The sequence below is a fragment of the Periophthalmus magnuspinnatus genome, chromosome 11, assembly GCF_009829125.3.
Source record: "Periophthalmus magnuspinnatus isolate fPerMag1 chromosome 11, fPerMag1.2.pri, whole genome shotgun sequence".
Classification (NCBI taxonomy): domain Eukaryota; kingdom Metazoa; phylum Chordata; class Actinopteri; order Gobiiformes; family Gobiidae; genus Periophthalmus; species Periophthalmus magnuspinnatus.
The window spans coordinates 23,149,701-23,164,010 of NC_047136.2; the positions used below are offsets into that span (position 1 = coordinate 23,149,701).

At 37.2% G+C, this 14,310-nt stretch overlaps 2 protein-coding genes across 2 annotated transcripts in view; one reads left to right on the plus strand and one right to left on the minus strand.

Moving 5' to 3' along the window:
- rnf5 (ring finger protein 5) overlaps window positions 1–14,310 on the minus strand; it is a 145,632-nt gene that overhangs the window by 30,178 nt on the left and 101,144 nt on the right. The gene's annotated exons all lie outside the window — the stretch shown is intronic.
- On the plus strand, window positions 421–3,142 carry si:ch211-153f2.3 (uncharacterized). The gene is made up of 2 exons (XM_033975849.2): window positions 421–729; window positions 2,019–3,142. Exons 1-2 carry the CDS (start codon window positions 499–501, stop codon window positions 2,133–2,135), a joined length of 348 nt encoding a protein of 115 aa, XP_033831740.1. The 5' UTR covers window positions 421–498; the 3' UTR covers window positions 2,136–3,142.

Genomic DNA, 14,310 nt, shown 5'->3' on the forward strand with positions numbered 1-14,310 from the left:
ACAGGACGTTGAAACCCATATTTACTCATTTTACCTTGAATATCACGCTATGTCATTTAAACATTGTAAAGAAAACTACACATGTACAGTTTTAGAGTGTACAGGGAGCTTTGCACAGGGCCACTTAATCCATTTGTGCACAATTCTCACAGTGGAGTTGTATGGGACCGTCCCGACTGAAAAAGGGTAAAAAGGGGGAGGGTGCGGGAGGGAGGGGGGTCCTTTTCACTTCTTAGTTAGACTCAACAATAGTCTTTGTCCGGGATCTTCCAGCATTATTCTTAGTGCTACTGAACAGAGGTGGGAGACGGGAGGTGGGGGGGGGGTCAGCCTCACCATAGCAACAATGACAAAACAGGGCAGTCCCACATGGGCCACGGGACAAGGCAGCTGCTGACAGAGAGCGCATGCTAAGACTTTGTTAGAAGAGGACTTACAACCGGGATAGACTCACATTTTGACACCTTTTTTTGGGGTGTTTAAACCTGCCCCCCTAAAATGAACCGGGACAGCCACACCGAGGACACTCTATCCACGCTGATGCTGGATAATATTAAGAATAAGCTTATACATGCCTTCAGAGTGACAGGAGAAGGAGCCAGAGGAGAGGGGTGTCAAAGGGGAGCTCGCGCTGGACGTCCCATCAGCATCGGCCGCAGTCTCCAGGCGAACGAGGAGCTGAGGAGGGCGCAGATCGACGGGGCCATAACTTGGATCAGGTCTGAGCTGGTGAGTAAAGATGGGATTTTTAAAAGTGTGAAAAGAGATCCTATAAGAGCGCTTTTATAAATCTTCCACAGTACGGTGTTAAACTTATATAGCCACTACGTGAAGTTACAGGTCAGATCTGTGGAGAGATGTCCCTGCTCTTTTACCATGTTTTTAAAGATATTTTCTTTATAATAAAACCACCTGTGACTGAATAAATGCAAGATTTGTAGCTAAATACCATACTTCAGTAAATTTCAGGTAAAGTAATAATATCTCCAAGGAAACATGCAGGTAGTAGACCGTCCACTAGAAAAACAATGTACCGCAAGTAAACATTTCATCCTCAAAGTTGAAGGTTTAGACTAAGGTTTAAAAATATCTAGTGACTTTGACAAGGAGCAAAGTTTAACAGTTAAATCTGTGGTTCTTAAACTTTTCACACAAATTGCAGCCTATTGTTTGGCCTCCCAAGAACCAGAATAATAAAACTTACACAAAATCAACGACTGAAGAAGTGTTACTTAAGTAAAAGCAGAAATAATACAGCAAAAAGTACTCAGGTAAAAATATTACATGAAAAAATCAACTTAAGTAAAAGTTTTTTACACAGATTTTTAGATCAAACATATCTTCAAATGTAGTGATTTTGATACAGATTTATGCTGAATTTTATTCAACAGAAACAATTGAATCATTTTTTTTTTTTTTTCTAGCTGTTTTTATTTTGTATCTTTTTGTTTGCTCAAACTAGCCTTTTCAGCAGGTCTCAGGCAATAATAAAAAATACTTTCACTTTTCAGTCCTGTTAAAAAAATGTAGTGGAGTAGAAATTACAAATAAATACTTTCCAATGCTGTGAAGTAAAAGTAAAAAAGTATCCACTGTAAAATCTACTTAAGTGAAATAGAGATACCTAAAATGTATACTTAGATACAGTACTTTACTACTTTTACTTTGTTACATTCCACCACTGCACTAAATGAATAGATTTGTAAATACATAAAATGCACTTTAATTGTAATTCTTCAATGATCAATACATCTATGTCAATATATGTGGCTGAAGCTGGTGTGGTATAAGAATATATAAGTAATTTAGAAAAAAGTCAAGTTTATTTGTGAAATCTTTTTTCCTTGTGAGTGTTGTTTTACTGCAACTGATCTTCTTCTGTGTAATAAAGTTCAGTTTTAACAGATGAAACAGCTGTCATATTTATACTGAAGCCTTTTGCTGACATATTGATGAATGTGCATGGCCCTTATTATGTTTAAATAAATAAATCTAACTTGTGTTTTGTTGCTTCTCAGTTGGAGATGCGGTCCCAGGACTTGCAGCTGGCTCAGACTCTGTTGGGACTGAACAGTGAGATTCAGAGACTGAGGAGGGAGAGTTTTGGAGGGTCAGACATCGAAGAGCAACAGTGAATACACAAGAATAAATGTAATGTGGACTTATTCAATTTCATATGTCATTTGATTCCATGTGAGTTAATTGCAAATACACAGAATTGCTTTGCATCTGTGGAAAGCAATCCTGTGTATATATGAGTTTAATTTAAAGGCGCATTATGTAACTTTTTTGGTGGAGCGTACAGAAGAAGAAGTCATTGCTTTTCTTGGAATGTTCCACAGTTTGGCATTTAACTTTTCTATCTCACGTTTGTTGAATTACAGGTGTTTTTTCTGCACAAAGATAGCATCAAAACATACACTCTAACTGGGCTCACGTCTCCACAGATCTGACCTGTAACTTGGCCTTGTGGCGTCATTTGCTTGTTTTCATGGAGATAAGCTTAGTGTAATACCATACTGTGGAACATTCTTAGACATAGTGCATCTTTAAATCAACATTTCATATTTTTTGTCAGATTTTTGGACAATAGCAGTAGGATTTCACATGGGCATTTTCTTTCACTGCAGAACGATTACAACAAATGACAAATCATCTTGGAAAGAGAGTTTGTTACTGTTTATACGAGCTTATAGTTTGTAGTTTTTGTGAGTCCAAAGATATTGTTAAATACATGGATACTTTGCAGTGCCATCACGCATGTATGTCTATAGTGGAAAGCTCAGCAGTTACCACGGTGACGCAATGCATACATTAGCACATTAGCAAACGTTGTCAAAAAAGTTTTAACATTGTCAAGTTCTGTCTAAATCTGCTCTTTATGCTCAGATTGTGTTCAAATAAAGCCCAGATTAAAGTCTAACTTGAGCAACAGAGCTTCAGACAGAGTAGAACCTCAAGTTAGCTTCACACCCCTAGGTAATGTTGGTGACATGAGCTGCAAAGTATCAATAAATAAAACATGATTGTAAGTAATATGATTTTTGCCAATGCACTTATGCTGAGAAAAGAAGTCATAGTTGGTTGAAGGCTTGCAACTGTTTTTGTTTTTTTGTTTTTTAAATAATAATTTGTGTGAAGTAAAAGAAAAAAAAAAGTTTAAATAAAAGCAAGTGCAAAATTGTTTTACATGTCTTTATTTTATTGGCATACTGCACCAGCGCACAGTACCTGTTTAATAACACATTGTATAAATCCCCACATGTTACATAGACACATACTGTACATTCATATCTGATCATTGTACAGTCTTTATGATACAACAGTCAGTGCAAACATGGACATAATAAACTAGAGTCTTTATGAGGGCGTGAGACGGCACCTAAAGGTCAAGAAGCTTCAGTGTTGCACATACATTTAATTGGTCAGCCTAAAACAATAAACATTCTATAGGTCAATGATATTAAATTCAGATGGTGGCAGCTAAAATGAATACTGTTAAAACGCATGGGTCTAGTACATGTCAGAAATGATCAGGTTTAACGTTTGTGAATTTATCATTTGGCCATTTCACGACAAAATACAATGTAGTCAATGGGCTCTGTGCACAGCGGCATGCTAGCTAACGCACTATGTCTCAAAGCTAACAGTCACTTTTATTAAAATCGGTAAAACAAAATAAACAACCTATTAAAATTCAAATAAAAACTACACAATTATTTTTAAATGTAGAATACTTCAATTTGTGCTGTGTTTTAATGGTTATTATGCCTCAAAATTATCATTAGCTTTAGCATTGAGGCAAAAACATGTCTCTTTGGAGTATTCATTTTATTTGTGTAGTGTTTAACATGTTGTCAGTGGCTTATCTTTAAATATTTATTCATTTTAGCGTGACTCAGGAAAAACTTCATAGAGATAAACCTGGACAGGAAGTAGTCACGCTGACAGTGAGGTTGCCGGGTGTTACGGTGCACAGAGCCTCTGTAAGTATGACATAATCACAGTCTACAATCTAAAAACCACCAAGAATGTCATATAAAACCAGTGATCCACATTTATTTACATGACAATATGAACGAGTCTATAGTCAGTGACACGTGAAACAGGTCAGTTAGTACTTTTCTCTTTTTTTTTAGATATAAGATACACGGTAGGTTTTGTCAATAGGTGAAGGTTGCATAAGAGCTGATAAACGGTAGACTCCAAAATATGATAATTTGAAAATGTTTTAAGATTAGCAAGACAAAAGAAATTATTTGGTGTCAACAATCAGGTTTTCTGTGTATAAAAAATCTCATCTTGCCAAACACAACAGCTGTCAATCATATTTCCAATACTCTACCATAGAACGTACGGGAGTCAATATTACATACAGCAAACAGTAAACAGGACGTTTAAATCCATTGTCATTTACATTCATTACACCAAACTTGTATATCTGTGTAACATTCACCTTATGGCTACAATAAAAGCCTTTATTTCAATATATTGCCAGAATACATCAGTATCTATGAGTGAAAAGTTCCTTAGATGGACTTTAAGTATACAAAATTGCTTTCGGCACACGGGTTCTTAGAGAGCTCCTTCTGGTCACTGCTCTCTTTTTTATTCAGTATGGGTGAATTCAAAACTTGCAGCCTTGCTAGTCTTTTTTGTGCTGAAATGTTACACAGTGAAGCTTTAAGTAAACAAAATACATTTCAGTATATGAGGTTAGTGCGTGATAGCAGAGCAACTTCTCATCTATGTCTTTTTGTTTATTTTTATATGTGTGTTTTTTGGTTCAAAAATATACCAAAGAGCATGTACACTTATGTTTTGTTTAGGTTTTTTTTTTTGTTTTTTGTTTTTTTAAATGTTACGCAGTGAATCTTTACAACAAAATAAGCAGTAAACAAAACATTGAAGTAGGTTGGTAATTCAGGGCACAGAGCTCCTCCAGATTACTGCTCTATGGATGTTTTCTTTTATACATAATATAATCTCATCTTGCTGAAATGTTACGCAGTGAAGCTTTAAGTAAACAAATATTTGAAGCTGGTTATTTCTTCAGGACACAAAGCTCCTCTTGATCATTGCTCTTTCGTCTGTTTCAGTGTGGATGTTTCTTGATCTTGCTGAAATGTTCCGCAGTGAAGCTTTAAGTAAACCCAAATGTGAGCCTGGTTATTTGTTCAGGGCACAGAGCTCCTCCTGATCCTCCTCTTGTTCAGCGTGCGTGCGCAGAGCCTCACGGGGGTTGCCAGATAAGACACTTCCCCTGAGCTGGAGTACTGACTGCTGCTGCCACTGTGGTCACTGTCACTGTCCCACGCGCTGCTCTCCCTCTCCCCAGACACCTCCTCTTCCTCCTCATCCTCCTCCAGCTCCTGCTTCAGCTCCTGTATGCCCGAGTGGAGCTCCATCAGCTGACGGATCAGGGCCTGGTCCTGCGAGCGCATCTCCATCTGAAACAATAAAAAAAAGAAGTTTAAATGTGAAATAATCATATCAATACAAAGTTCCATCTTACGGCCCAAAGTCCTCAAAATGGCCGCCATAACAGGAAAATGTCATGTGTTTGAAGCCAAGTTAATGGGCTCTATGCACAGTAGCGCCTGGCAGCCTCACTGTTAGCGTGAGTACTTTCTGTCCAGTTTTATCGCTATGAAGCTGAGTCACGTTAAAATGAATAAATAAATAAGGCAGTGGAAAGGGAGCTGCGGGTGTATATGTTTAAAAAAATAAATATTTGTGCCTCAATGCTAATTTTGAGGCATAATGAATATTAAAACAACACACTGAAGTATTCTACATATAAAAATAAATGGGTAGTTATTTTAATTAATTTGACTTTTAATAGGTGATAGGTTTGAATAAAAGTGACACAGTGAGAGATGAATATTGCGATTTAAAATGTGCAAATTGCGACATCATGATCTATGAGTGTCGTAGATTATAACTATAGAGCAGACACAAGCACAATATGTCCTCTTTAAGTAGAATTAAAAGTATGCTGATAGAAAAGTATAATTTCTTTCAAAAGTTATTCGAGTAAATGTAACTGAGTACTGCCCACCTCTGGGATTAACCACATAAAGTTGAGCAGGTTCCCTCACAGCATGAAGCCACAGAGCCTTTCACTACAGTCCCACTTTTCACATGCTAATACATTTCTGCATTATCTTCTTTCTCTGTACTAGCACTGGTCTAATTGGTGCCATTGTGAAATCAGAAGTTCACAATCCACTAACTCCAAGTCCAAGTTTGTTTAAGGAGGTAGGAATGTCCCACACACAAAGGCGTCCCTGAACTCATCTGCATTTCTTTTCTCTGTAATTACGGCTGTGTGCTCAGACCGAGAGCCGCTGGATTTAATGCCCTCAACGAGAAATTGAACAGAAATTAGATCGGCTCTTATGGAGAAATGGAGCTATTTTGTGTTTTTTGCAAGTCAAACTCATTTTTAATAGCGTGAGTGTCAAGATTTCACACATGAAGCCTCAAAACTTTAAAGGGCCTGGATTATATCATTGATGAATTGTATCTCCAGATAAGAAAATCTCTAATTAGAAAATGACATGAAGTGTGTTGTTTTCTTTAGGTTAGAACGCTGTTTTCACACGGTACGGCATTAACCTTATCTATCTCCAAGGTGACAAGTAGCTCAAGTTACAGGTCCGATCTGTGGAGAGGTGAACCTACTCACAGTAAGAATACATATCTTTGAGGTATTTTGAACTATAAAAACAAAAACTATTGAATAAATGCAACATGCACGAGGTTGTATACTGTGAGACATTCTGGGTGTCGTAGCCAATAATTTGCAGCTGATGTCATCAACATTCCTTGGGAGTGTGATGCTAACTGTAGGCACTGCTCTGTTTGAAGCTCTGTTACTCAAGTTAGACTTTAATTTGATTTTTTTTTTTTTTTTTTTTACAAAATCTGAGTTAGTTGGAATTACAACAGGAACACTGATTGATTTGTGCTGTTCAACAAGTCCCTCTCAAGTAACACAAGATAACTAGCATCAGCCAATAGTTAGTCAAATGCACTTTTTTTTTTTTTTTTTTTTTTTTTTTTACTGAAAATCAAACCTAAACTGGACCATGAACACTCGTATTGATCCTGAAAATGTGTTGTTCGAATCCATTTAGTATTTTTTCTTGAGTTTTCAAACAATCTTATAACTTTTTTGGTAGTTATTGCTAATGTGTGCATTGTGTCACCATAGTAACTGCTGAACACTTCGCCATAGGCATACAGGAAGAACACCCCCAGAGCAATGTCACTGCAAACTATCAATAACATTTCCAGTATAATTACATAATCTTATCCTACAGTAGTTCTCATATTGTGAACGGTGGTCATTTTTTGTCCTGTTTTGGGTATGAAGTCCTATTTTAGCCCAGGTTTAGCTGTAGTTTAGCCCTGGTATATTCCTCCCCATATATTTCTAATACATATTCATTGCATTTTTTGTGCGTCCTGGTTGCCATGGCAAACAGTCAGTTAGTGAAGAGTCACTCATTAACTGCAGAGTAATTTATGACCCTCTGACAATAGAGCTCACACAGAGGACAGACTGGGACAAACACAGAGCTGTTCAGCGATGTAACAGCTCAACTTACAAACAAAAACTGGAAAACTTGGAAATCAATGTGTAGTGGGAGGGACTTTAAAAAAGAGTAGTGCCATTATTCAACACCAAAAAGTGTTGCCTGTTAAAAGGACTTTAAGCCATAATATTAATGTAACCAGTTTATGGAGACAGTCCCAAAGGAATAATGAAAAGGTTCAATTTATTTTTAAGAGATTACTTAATAGACTGCCTGAATATCTCACCTGCTTGTTGATACTAGAACATTTAATACAGGATTAGATAACTGTGTAAGTCTAAGGACTGGCCACATCAGAACTGAGATGGGAAAAAAGGGCTTTTGGTTGTTTTGCTTTACAAAAATTAAATACAAGCTAAATTTAATACTTCCACAAATGCTATCTAAAGGTCCTATACTGTGCAAAATTGAACTTTAAGCCATGTTATAATGCTGTTACCTCCTCAAAAACACACCTGAAACCCGTTATTATTAGTCTGTCTACATCTCCAAAGCTCAAAATGCTCTGTTAAACCTTGTGATATCATGCAAAGTTATAGTGCAACTTTAAACACTATTCTATGCACAACAAAAAATTAGACTATTAATTATTTCCACACTTGAGAGACTCTAGACTATTTCATTTTTAATTGATCTTTATTTAAACAGGGAGAGCCCAATGAGACTCAGACTCTTTGCACGAGCGCCCTGTTAAAATACTGAAACACACAAACACAAATAAACAAAACAAATAACACATAAGACCATTTAAAACATAAAACAGGAGGTGTGATTATAAATGTTTACCACCCGAGTATTAAATTGCAGTTATGTATCCACTTATGCATGTTCTTGAAATGTATTAAATTTTTTGGGAAGCAAAATAACCAAAAGCTTTTTTTCCCCATTTCAGTTCTCGTGCAGCCAGTTTTTAGACATAGAGATCTTAAAAGTATTAAAAGTTCCTGTATTAAAGTTCCACATACAAGTGAGCAGTAGTGAAGTAGTCTTTTATAAAAAACATTTCATACAGTGTTGTTCTCTTCTGACAGATGTGATTTTTATAGAGTGAACAGTGATGGCTTTTCAATTCATCAAGTGTTATGAAACGAAGGGCTAAGTGAAAGAGAGAGTCTAAAGGTTTCAAATTAGAGGCTGAAATCTGCGTGTACATTATAGCTCCATAATCCAGTACAGAAAGAAAGGCTGATTTGTTTCTGTAATAAAATTATCATTTTTATTTTAAACTCTTACATAATTCTGAGATATGTTTTTAAAGGATTTTAAAGGATTTTTTGAAGGTTTTTAAAACTTTTTTTAACCCAAAACTCAAGATTTTTATAAGTGGTGACTCTTTCAATCGACGTACCATTTAGTATATAACAATTTTGTAGCTTTGTGTTTGTTTTTTAATCATATACACTTATATACATATACAGTATACATACATACATTTTATTCATATTCAATGATAATTTAAGATTCATGAGGGAATTTAGGATTGCTGCAGTTTTAAAAGTGTGTGATCAGCAGAGGGAGCACTTGAATACAAAACAGCATCATCTGCATCTCTTAGATTGCAACCAATGTAATTAATAAATAAAGTAAAATGTAGCAGGCCCAAAATTGAGCCTTGGGGCACTCCTTTACTTAAAGTTACAAAAATGTATTTAATCCCATCGGCTTCTGCTGTCTGGGTTCAGTTTGAAAGATCATTTTGTAACCAATCACATGTAGCACTGCCAAATCCAAAATGCTTCAGACGCTTCAAGACGACTTCATGATCCACAGAACATTTAGTTAAATCAATAAACAGAGCTACACAATCTTGTTTGTCATCAAGGACTCAATGTCATTTAAAACTTGTGTGTTTGCAGTAACAGTATTATGACCTTTTCTGAAACCTGACTTCAAAATTGAGCATTTATTTAAATAAATTGTTACTTGATTTGCAACTAACTTTTCTAAAGGTAATTACAAGGTAATTTAGATATTTGCTAGAAATTATTTACATTTTTCCTTGTCCCACCTTTATGTAAAGCCAAAACATGTGCTGTGATTTCCATAATTCTGGTATCACTGCCATTTGAATTGACAAATTAAAAATAGTATAATAGAGGTTGAATTAAATAGAGGCTGAATTAAATATGCGTCAACAAGTAATATAAGTTTTGGATCAAGGTCATCAGGTCCCATGGATTTGTTTGGCTCTATGGAGTGGAGAGCATTTAAGACCTCCATGTGTCTTAAAGAGAAAATGTGTTATCTGCTCAAGGTTCAGATTCAACATAATCAAGATCAGAGGGATCATCATTATTATCCAAAACGCCACATGCAGAGATAAAATGCCTATTAGAAGCATCACATATTTCCTCTTTAGAATTTACAACAGCTGAATCCAATAAAATATCAGTTGATGATGTATGAATAGTATGTAGAATAGCAGAATAGTATGTTCTGAGTTCCTCCAGAACTTTGTCGTATTTCCGTGACTCTCTATCAGCGCAGACGTGAAGTAAGAAGTTTTTGTCTTGCTAACTATAGATAAAGATCTATTTCTTTTTCATGAAAAACTCACCAGTTCTGTTCTGAGCCAGGCTAGGGCGCTCTCTATATCCAGCCTGCCCTCTCCTCGTCCCGCTGTGCATCCCGCTCTGAAGCACTCTGCTCTGGGTGGGTCCCTTCTCAGCCCCCCTGCCACCACGGCTCCAGAGTTACACTCAAATTGTGAAGTCTTAGAGGAGAAATCCCTTAGTCTGTTTAGTACCACTTCCATCATTATCAGTATTTAGTTTAGTCAAGTTAAAAGGCAGCTGTGAGGTAGCTACAGCCTTGTCTCCAATGATCTACAACTCATGAGCTAGTTGGGACGATTTCTTGGTTTTAAACAGCTCCTTGTCCCCTCCTTTTTCACTTTCAAATGTTTTTTTAGTGAAAGAGAGCTCGGGTTGACGTCAGTACATTGTGTGGATGCCTGGATGACCTCAGCTTGTTTACCACTTTAGGCATTTTTATCACTCAAACACATGGGATCCTTATAAGAGAGAGAAGAGAGAGGAGAGACGAGAAGGAGGAGGGAGGAGGAGGAGGAGGGGGTTGCCAGTGGAAACGGGATGTGTATCTTTCGAAAACAGAAATGTTCTGGACAAAAGGACAAGTGAAGGAACGGAAACACCTACTAGGACTAATATTTTTCTCACATATATGTACAATTATTTACTATTTTTTAAGCTAATCCTGCAAGTCCCTCATTTAAAAGATTCACTATTAAGATTCATCATTGTGTTGGGGTCAGATTTCAAACCAAAATGATGTGTTTATGCATGTATTATATTTAGCACAGTTGTATCAATGGTAACAGCACCAAACCAAGTCATTTTTTTGGCCAATTGATACTTTGCAGTGACGCTGGGGCTGTTCTTCATGTATGTGTATGGTGGAATGTTCAGCAGTTACCATAGAGACACACTGCCAAAGATTTAAGATTGTCTGAAAACTCATGAAAACAATACAAAATGGATTTAAACAGCACATTTGAGGAGCCTGTGATCAGTTTGAGCGTCCATGGTCCAGTTTAGGTTTGATTTTCAACAAAAAATCAAAGTGACTGCCTGAAAAACTGTTGGCTAATGTGATGTTATGTGAGAGGACCTTGTTTAACAGCACAATTCAGCTCACATGTTGCAGTTCAAACTAATCAGTCAACATTCCCTGGGGGTGTGATGCTAACTGTAAGCACTGCTCTATCTGGGACAATCTGATCAGAAAGAGCTGCTTTAGTTGGAAATACAACTCAACATGTGTGGTGAATAAGTCTCTCACACATAAAATTACAGTCACGAGCTAGCTAACAGTTTTTCAGTTAATCACAGTCACCATTTTGTTGAAAATCAAACTCTTAAACAGGACCATGAACGCTCGGATTGATCACAGCTCCTGAAAATGTGCCCTTTAAATCCATTTTGTTTTCTTTTCTTGAGTTTTCAGATCTATTGTGTATTTTTCAGACAGTCCTAAGACTTTTTTGCCAGTGTGTGCATTGCGTTACCATGGCAACTGTTGAACATTCCACCATAGAGACACATGTAGAACACCCCCAGCACGATATCACTGCAAAGTATCAGTAAAGGTTTATACGACTGTACTAATTTACTTGTATACAAAAGTTTACTCCTTAAAGCTAAAGGTACGTTGCTTACGCTTCTGATGTTGGGTCTGCTCGTATCCATGGAGTTATTGTTATGATGTTCCACAGTATGTCATTAAATTTATCTCTATGGAGAAAATCAAGACATATGTAAAGTTAGTTTTATTTAAGTCTTTTGTTGTTGTTCCATGTGTGAAAATGGCTTGTGCATCTGTCTCGATACTCCAGTCTCTCTGTGTCGGGACAGTGTGGACAGCCAAGTGTAACTAACCTCCTCATGCCTGCTCCCCTCCTGCTCCTGCCCCTAGCAACACCACTGTCCCGGGACCATTCACCGCCACGGGACCCTGGCATCTGGACTCAAAAGAGCAGAGTCCAAACTGAGGCCAGCGCAGACACAAGAGCGGTAAAGAAATGGAAGCTATTTTTAGAGAGTTTTGGAGCTAATTAAGAAAACAGACGTCAGAAGGTTCATTGTAAAGCTGTGAAGACATCCAAATGGAGTTATTGAGAAAAATGCTAAACCAAAACAGAAAAAAAGCCATTTAGAATTTGAATGGAGGACTTATAGGGCTGCAACTGTTTCACTTGGCAACTGGTCAGTTACTTAAGTCTATCATTTTTAACCAAATACAGGATGAAATATGGTGACAGACGGCTTCTAGAGAATATTGTCTGTCCTATAGGAACACACTATTGTATTTGTAAAATTTTGACACAATTTTTACGAAACTCAAGCAGTGCCTCCTTTTGCAGTTTGTTTCTAGACACTTTATGTCCCACTGCTGCCACCTGTTGGAAACAATTTCTAAGATTCCTCCTAAAATACATCCTGAATTGGTTTATTTTCCAGTTTCAAGTTGAGTTGAGTTTGAGTTCAGTGTGAATCAGTGTAAAAATGCAAACAAATTAGACAGAAAAAGATTCGTCTTTTAAAAAATGAGATCTGGATCCAAACGTTCAGATTAAGGAACCGTTCAAAAGAGCTGAGTCGTTCATGAAGTTCAGACTCGTTCAGTTCCTGTAAACCTCCACACAGCTTAATGTTCATATCTTCACCAATGAGAATCGCTGAAAAAATGTTGGCACAGCTGTTGCCAGTATTGTGACAAAGTGGGCCTTTGTCCCTTTTTAATAGTATTATGATTTGGTTTTGCACATGTTTGTTCATTTTCTATAACTTCAATACTCAACGAAATAGAACTATCCCGGGTTTGTTTTGTTTAGTTGTAATCAGTTAAATCACCACACATTTGTTAGTTAAATATATTTTATTTAGTTAAATGCATCTATTCAGTTCAGTTCAATAATCATCTTACCTGCATCTCCACATGGTCTAGACAAAGAGGGGGTGTGCCCTATGTCGGCCATTTTATAGGCTTGTGTGGGATCGTGGGCCGGACCATGTGGAGAGGGAAAAACTGATTTAAGTTTGTTTCTTTGTGTTAATGTCTTGTGTATTTTCATTTCCTGAACTAAGCGTTTATAGTTTGTTTAGTTAAACACTTTTGGTAAAGGGACTCGGGTCCGAGAGATGTTTTTATGGAATATAGGCTTATGTTACTCCCACCGCCCCCTGGACAAGAGATGGAGTAGACCGGGGGTGGGGCTTCCGGTACAGGGAAGTATTTTAGTCTGGGCAATTAGACAGATGAGGAACACCAGTGTAGCCAGGGTACACGTGGCTTTTGCCTCAGTTGCTTAAGTTTGGTTGCTTAGTTTTTCATTGAGCACCGTTAATTTTTGTACATATGGATTATTTTTTGTGTGTTCACGGTGTACCACTACACGGAAATAAATGTGTCTAATGGGACTTCTTTTGAGTCTGCCTCCTATTTTGATCACTCGGGCCAGCTTCCCCACAAGTATCAACAGTTTTATAATCATTCATTTTCATGTTATATCTGACTAAGACACGGAAATTGTCTTTAAATATGTAGATCCAGATCAGCCTTATCTCATCTTCATCACCAGTTGCTTCAGAGTGCTGATTTGAGTAATTGGTTGATAAATAAAGTAATGCTGTGATTAACTTTATTTATTTATTGTTTTATTATAGCAAGCACCCACATGCACTTTATTTTCTGTGACGTCATCAAGTCCACCTGCCCCAAAAGCTGAGAGAGCAGAGGATTTGCTCGCTCCTGATTCTCCTCCGAGTCTGCACCTGGGAGTATGACAGTACAGAGTCTGCATACTGGGAATTCAAATGGCCCTGCTCTGGACCAGGTCAGGTTCACAGAGAGCATTACCGTGGTGACTGAATCGGGGTTTAGGTTAACTCTCTCTGTGAAACTGAAAACTCTGAGTTGACCTCTGAGTTTGGAGTAAACCTGCTTCTTGAAACAGGGCCGCGCTCTTTGGTTTCTTCAATAATGTGAACCATAAATATTGCACAAGCAACTGATAATGTTAGAACAATTCACAAAATAAAGTTCTTAAACAGAAAACCATTGTTCTTAATTTTCCAAAACGACTAAGGATGTGAGAGCCCTTTATCACCGCTTGCGATTTTAATTTTTATGAGAACATTTTTATCAGAAATTACTGGTGAAGTTTTACCTTGTTTTCAAATGGCTC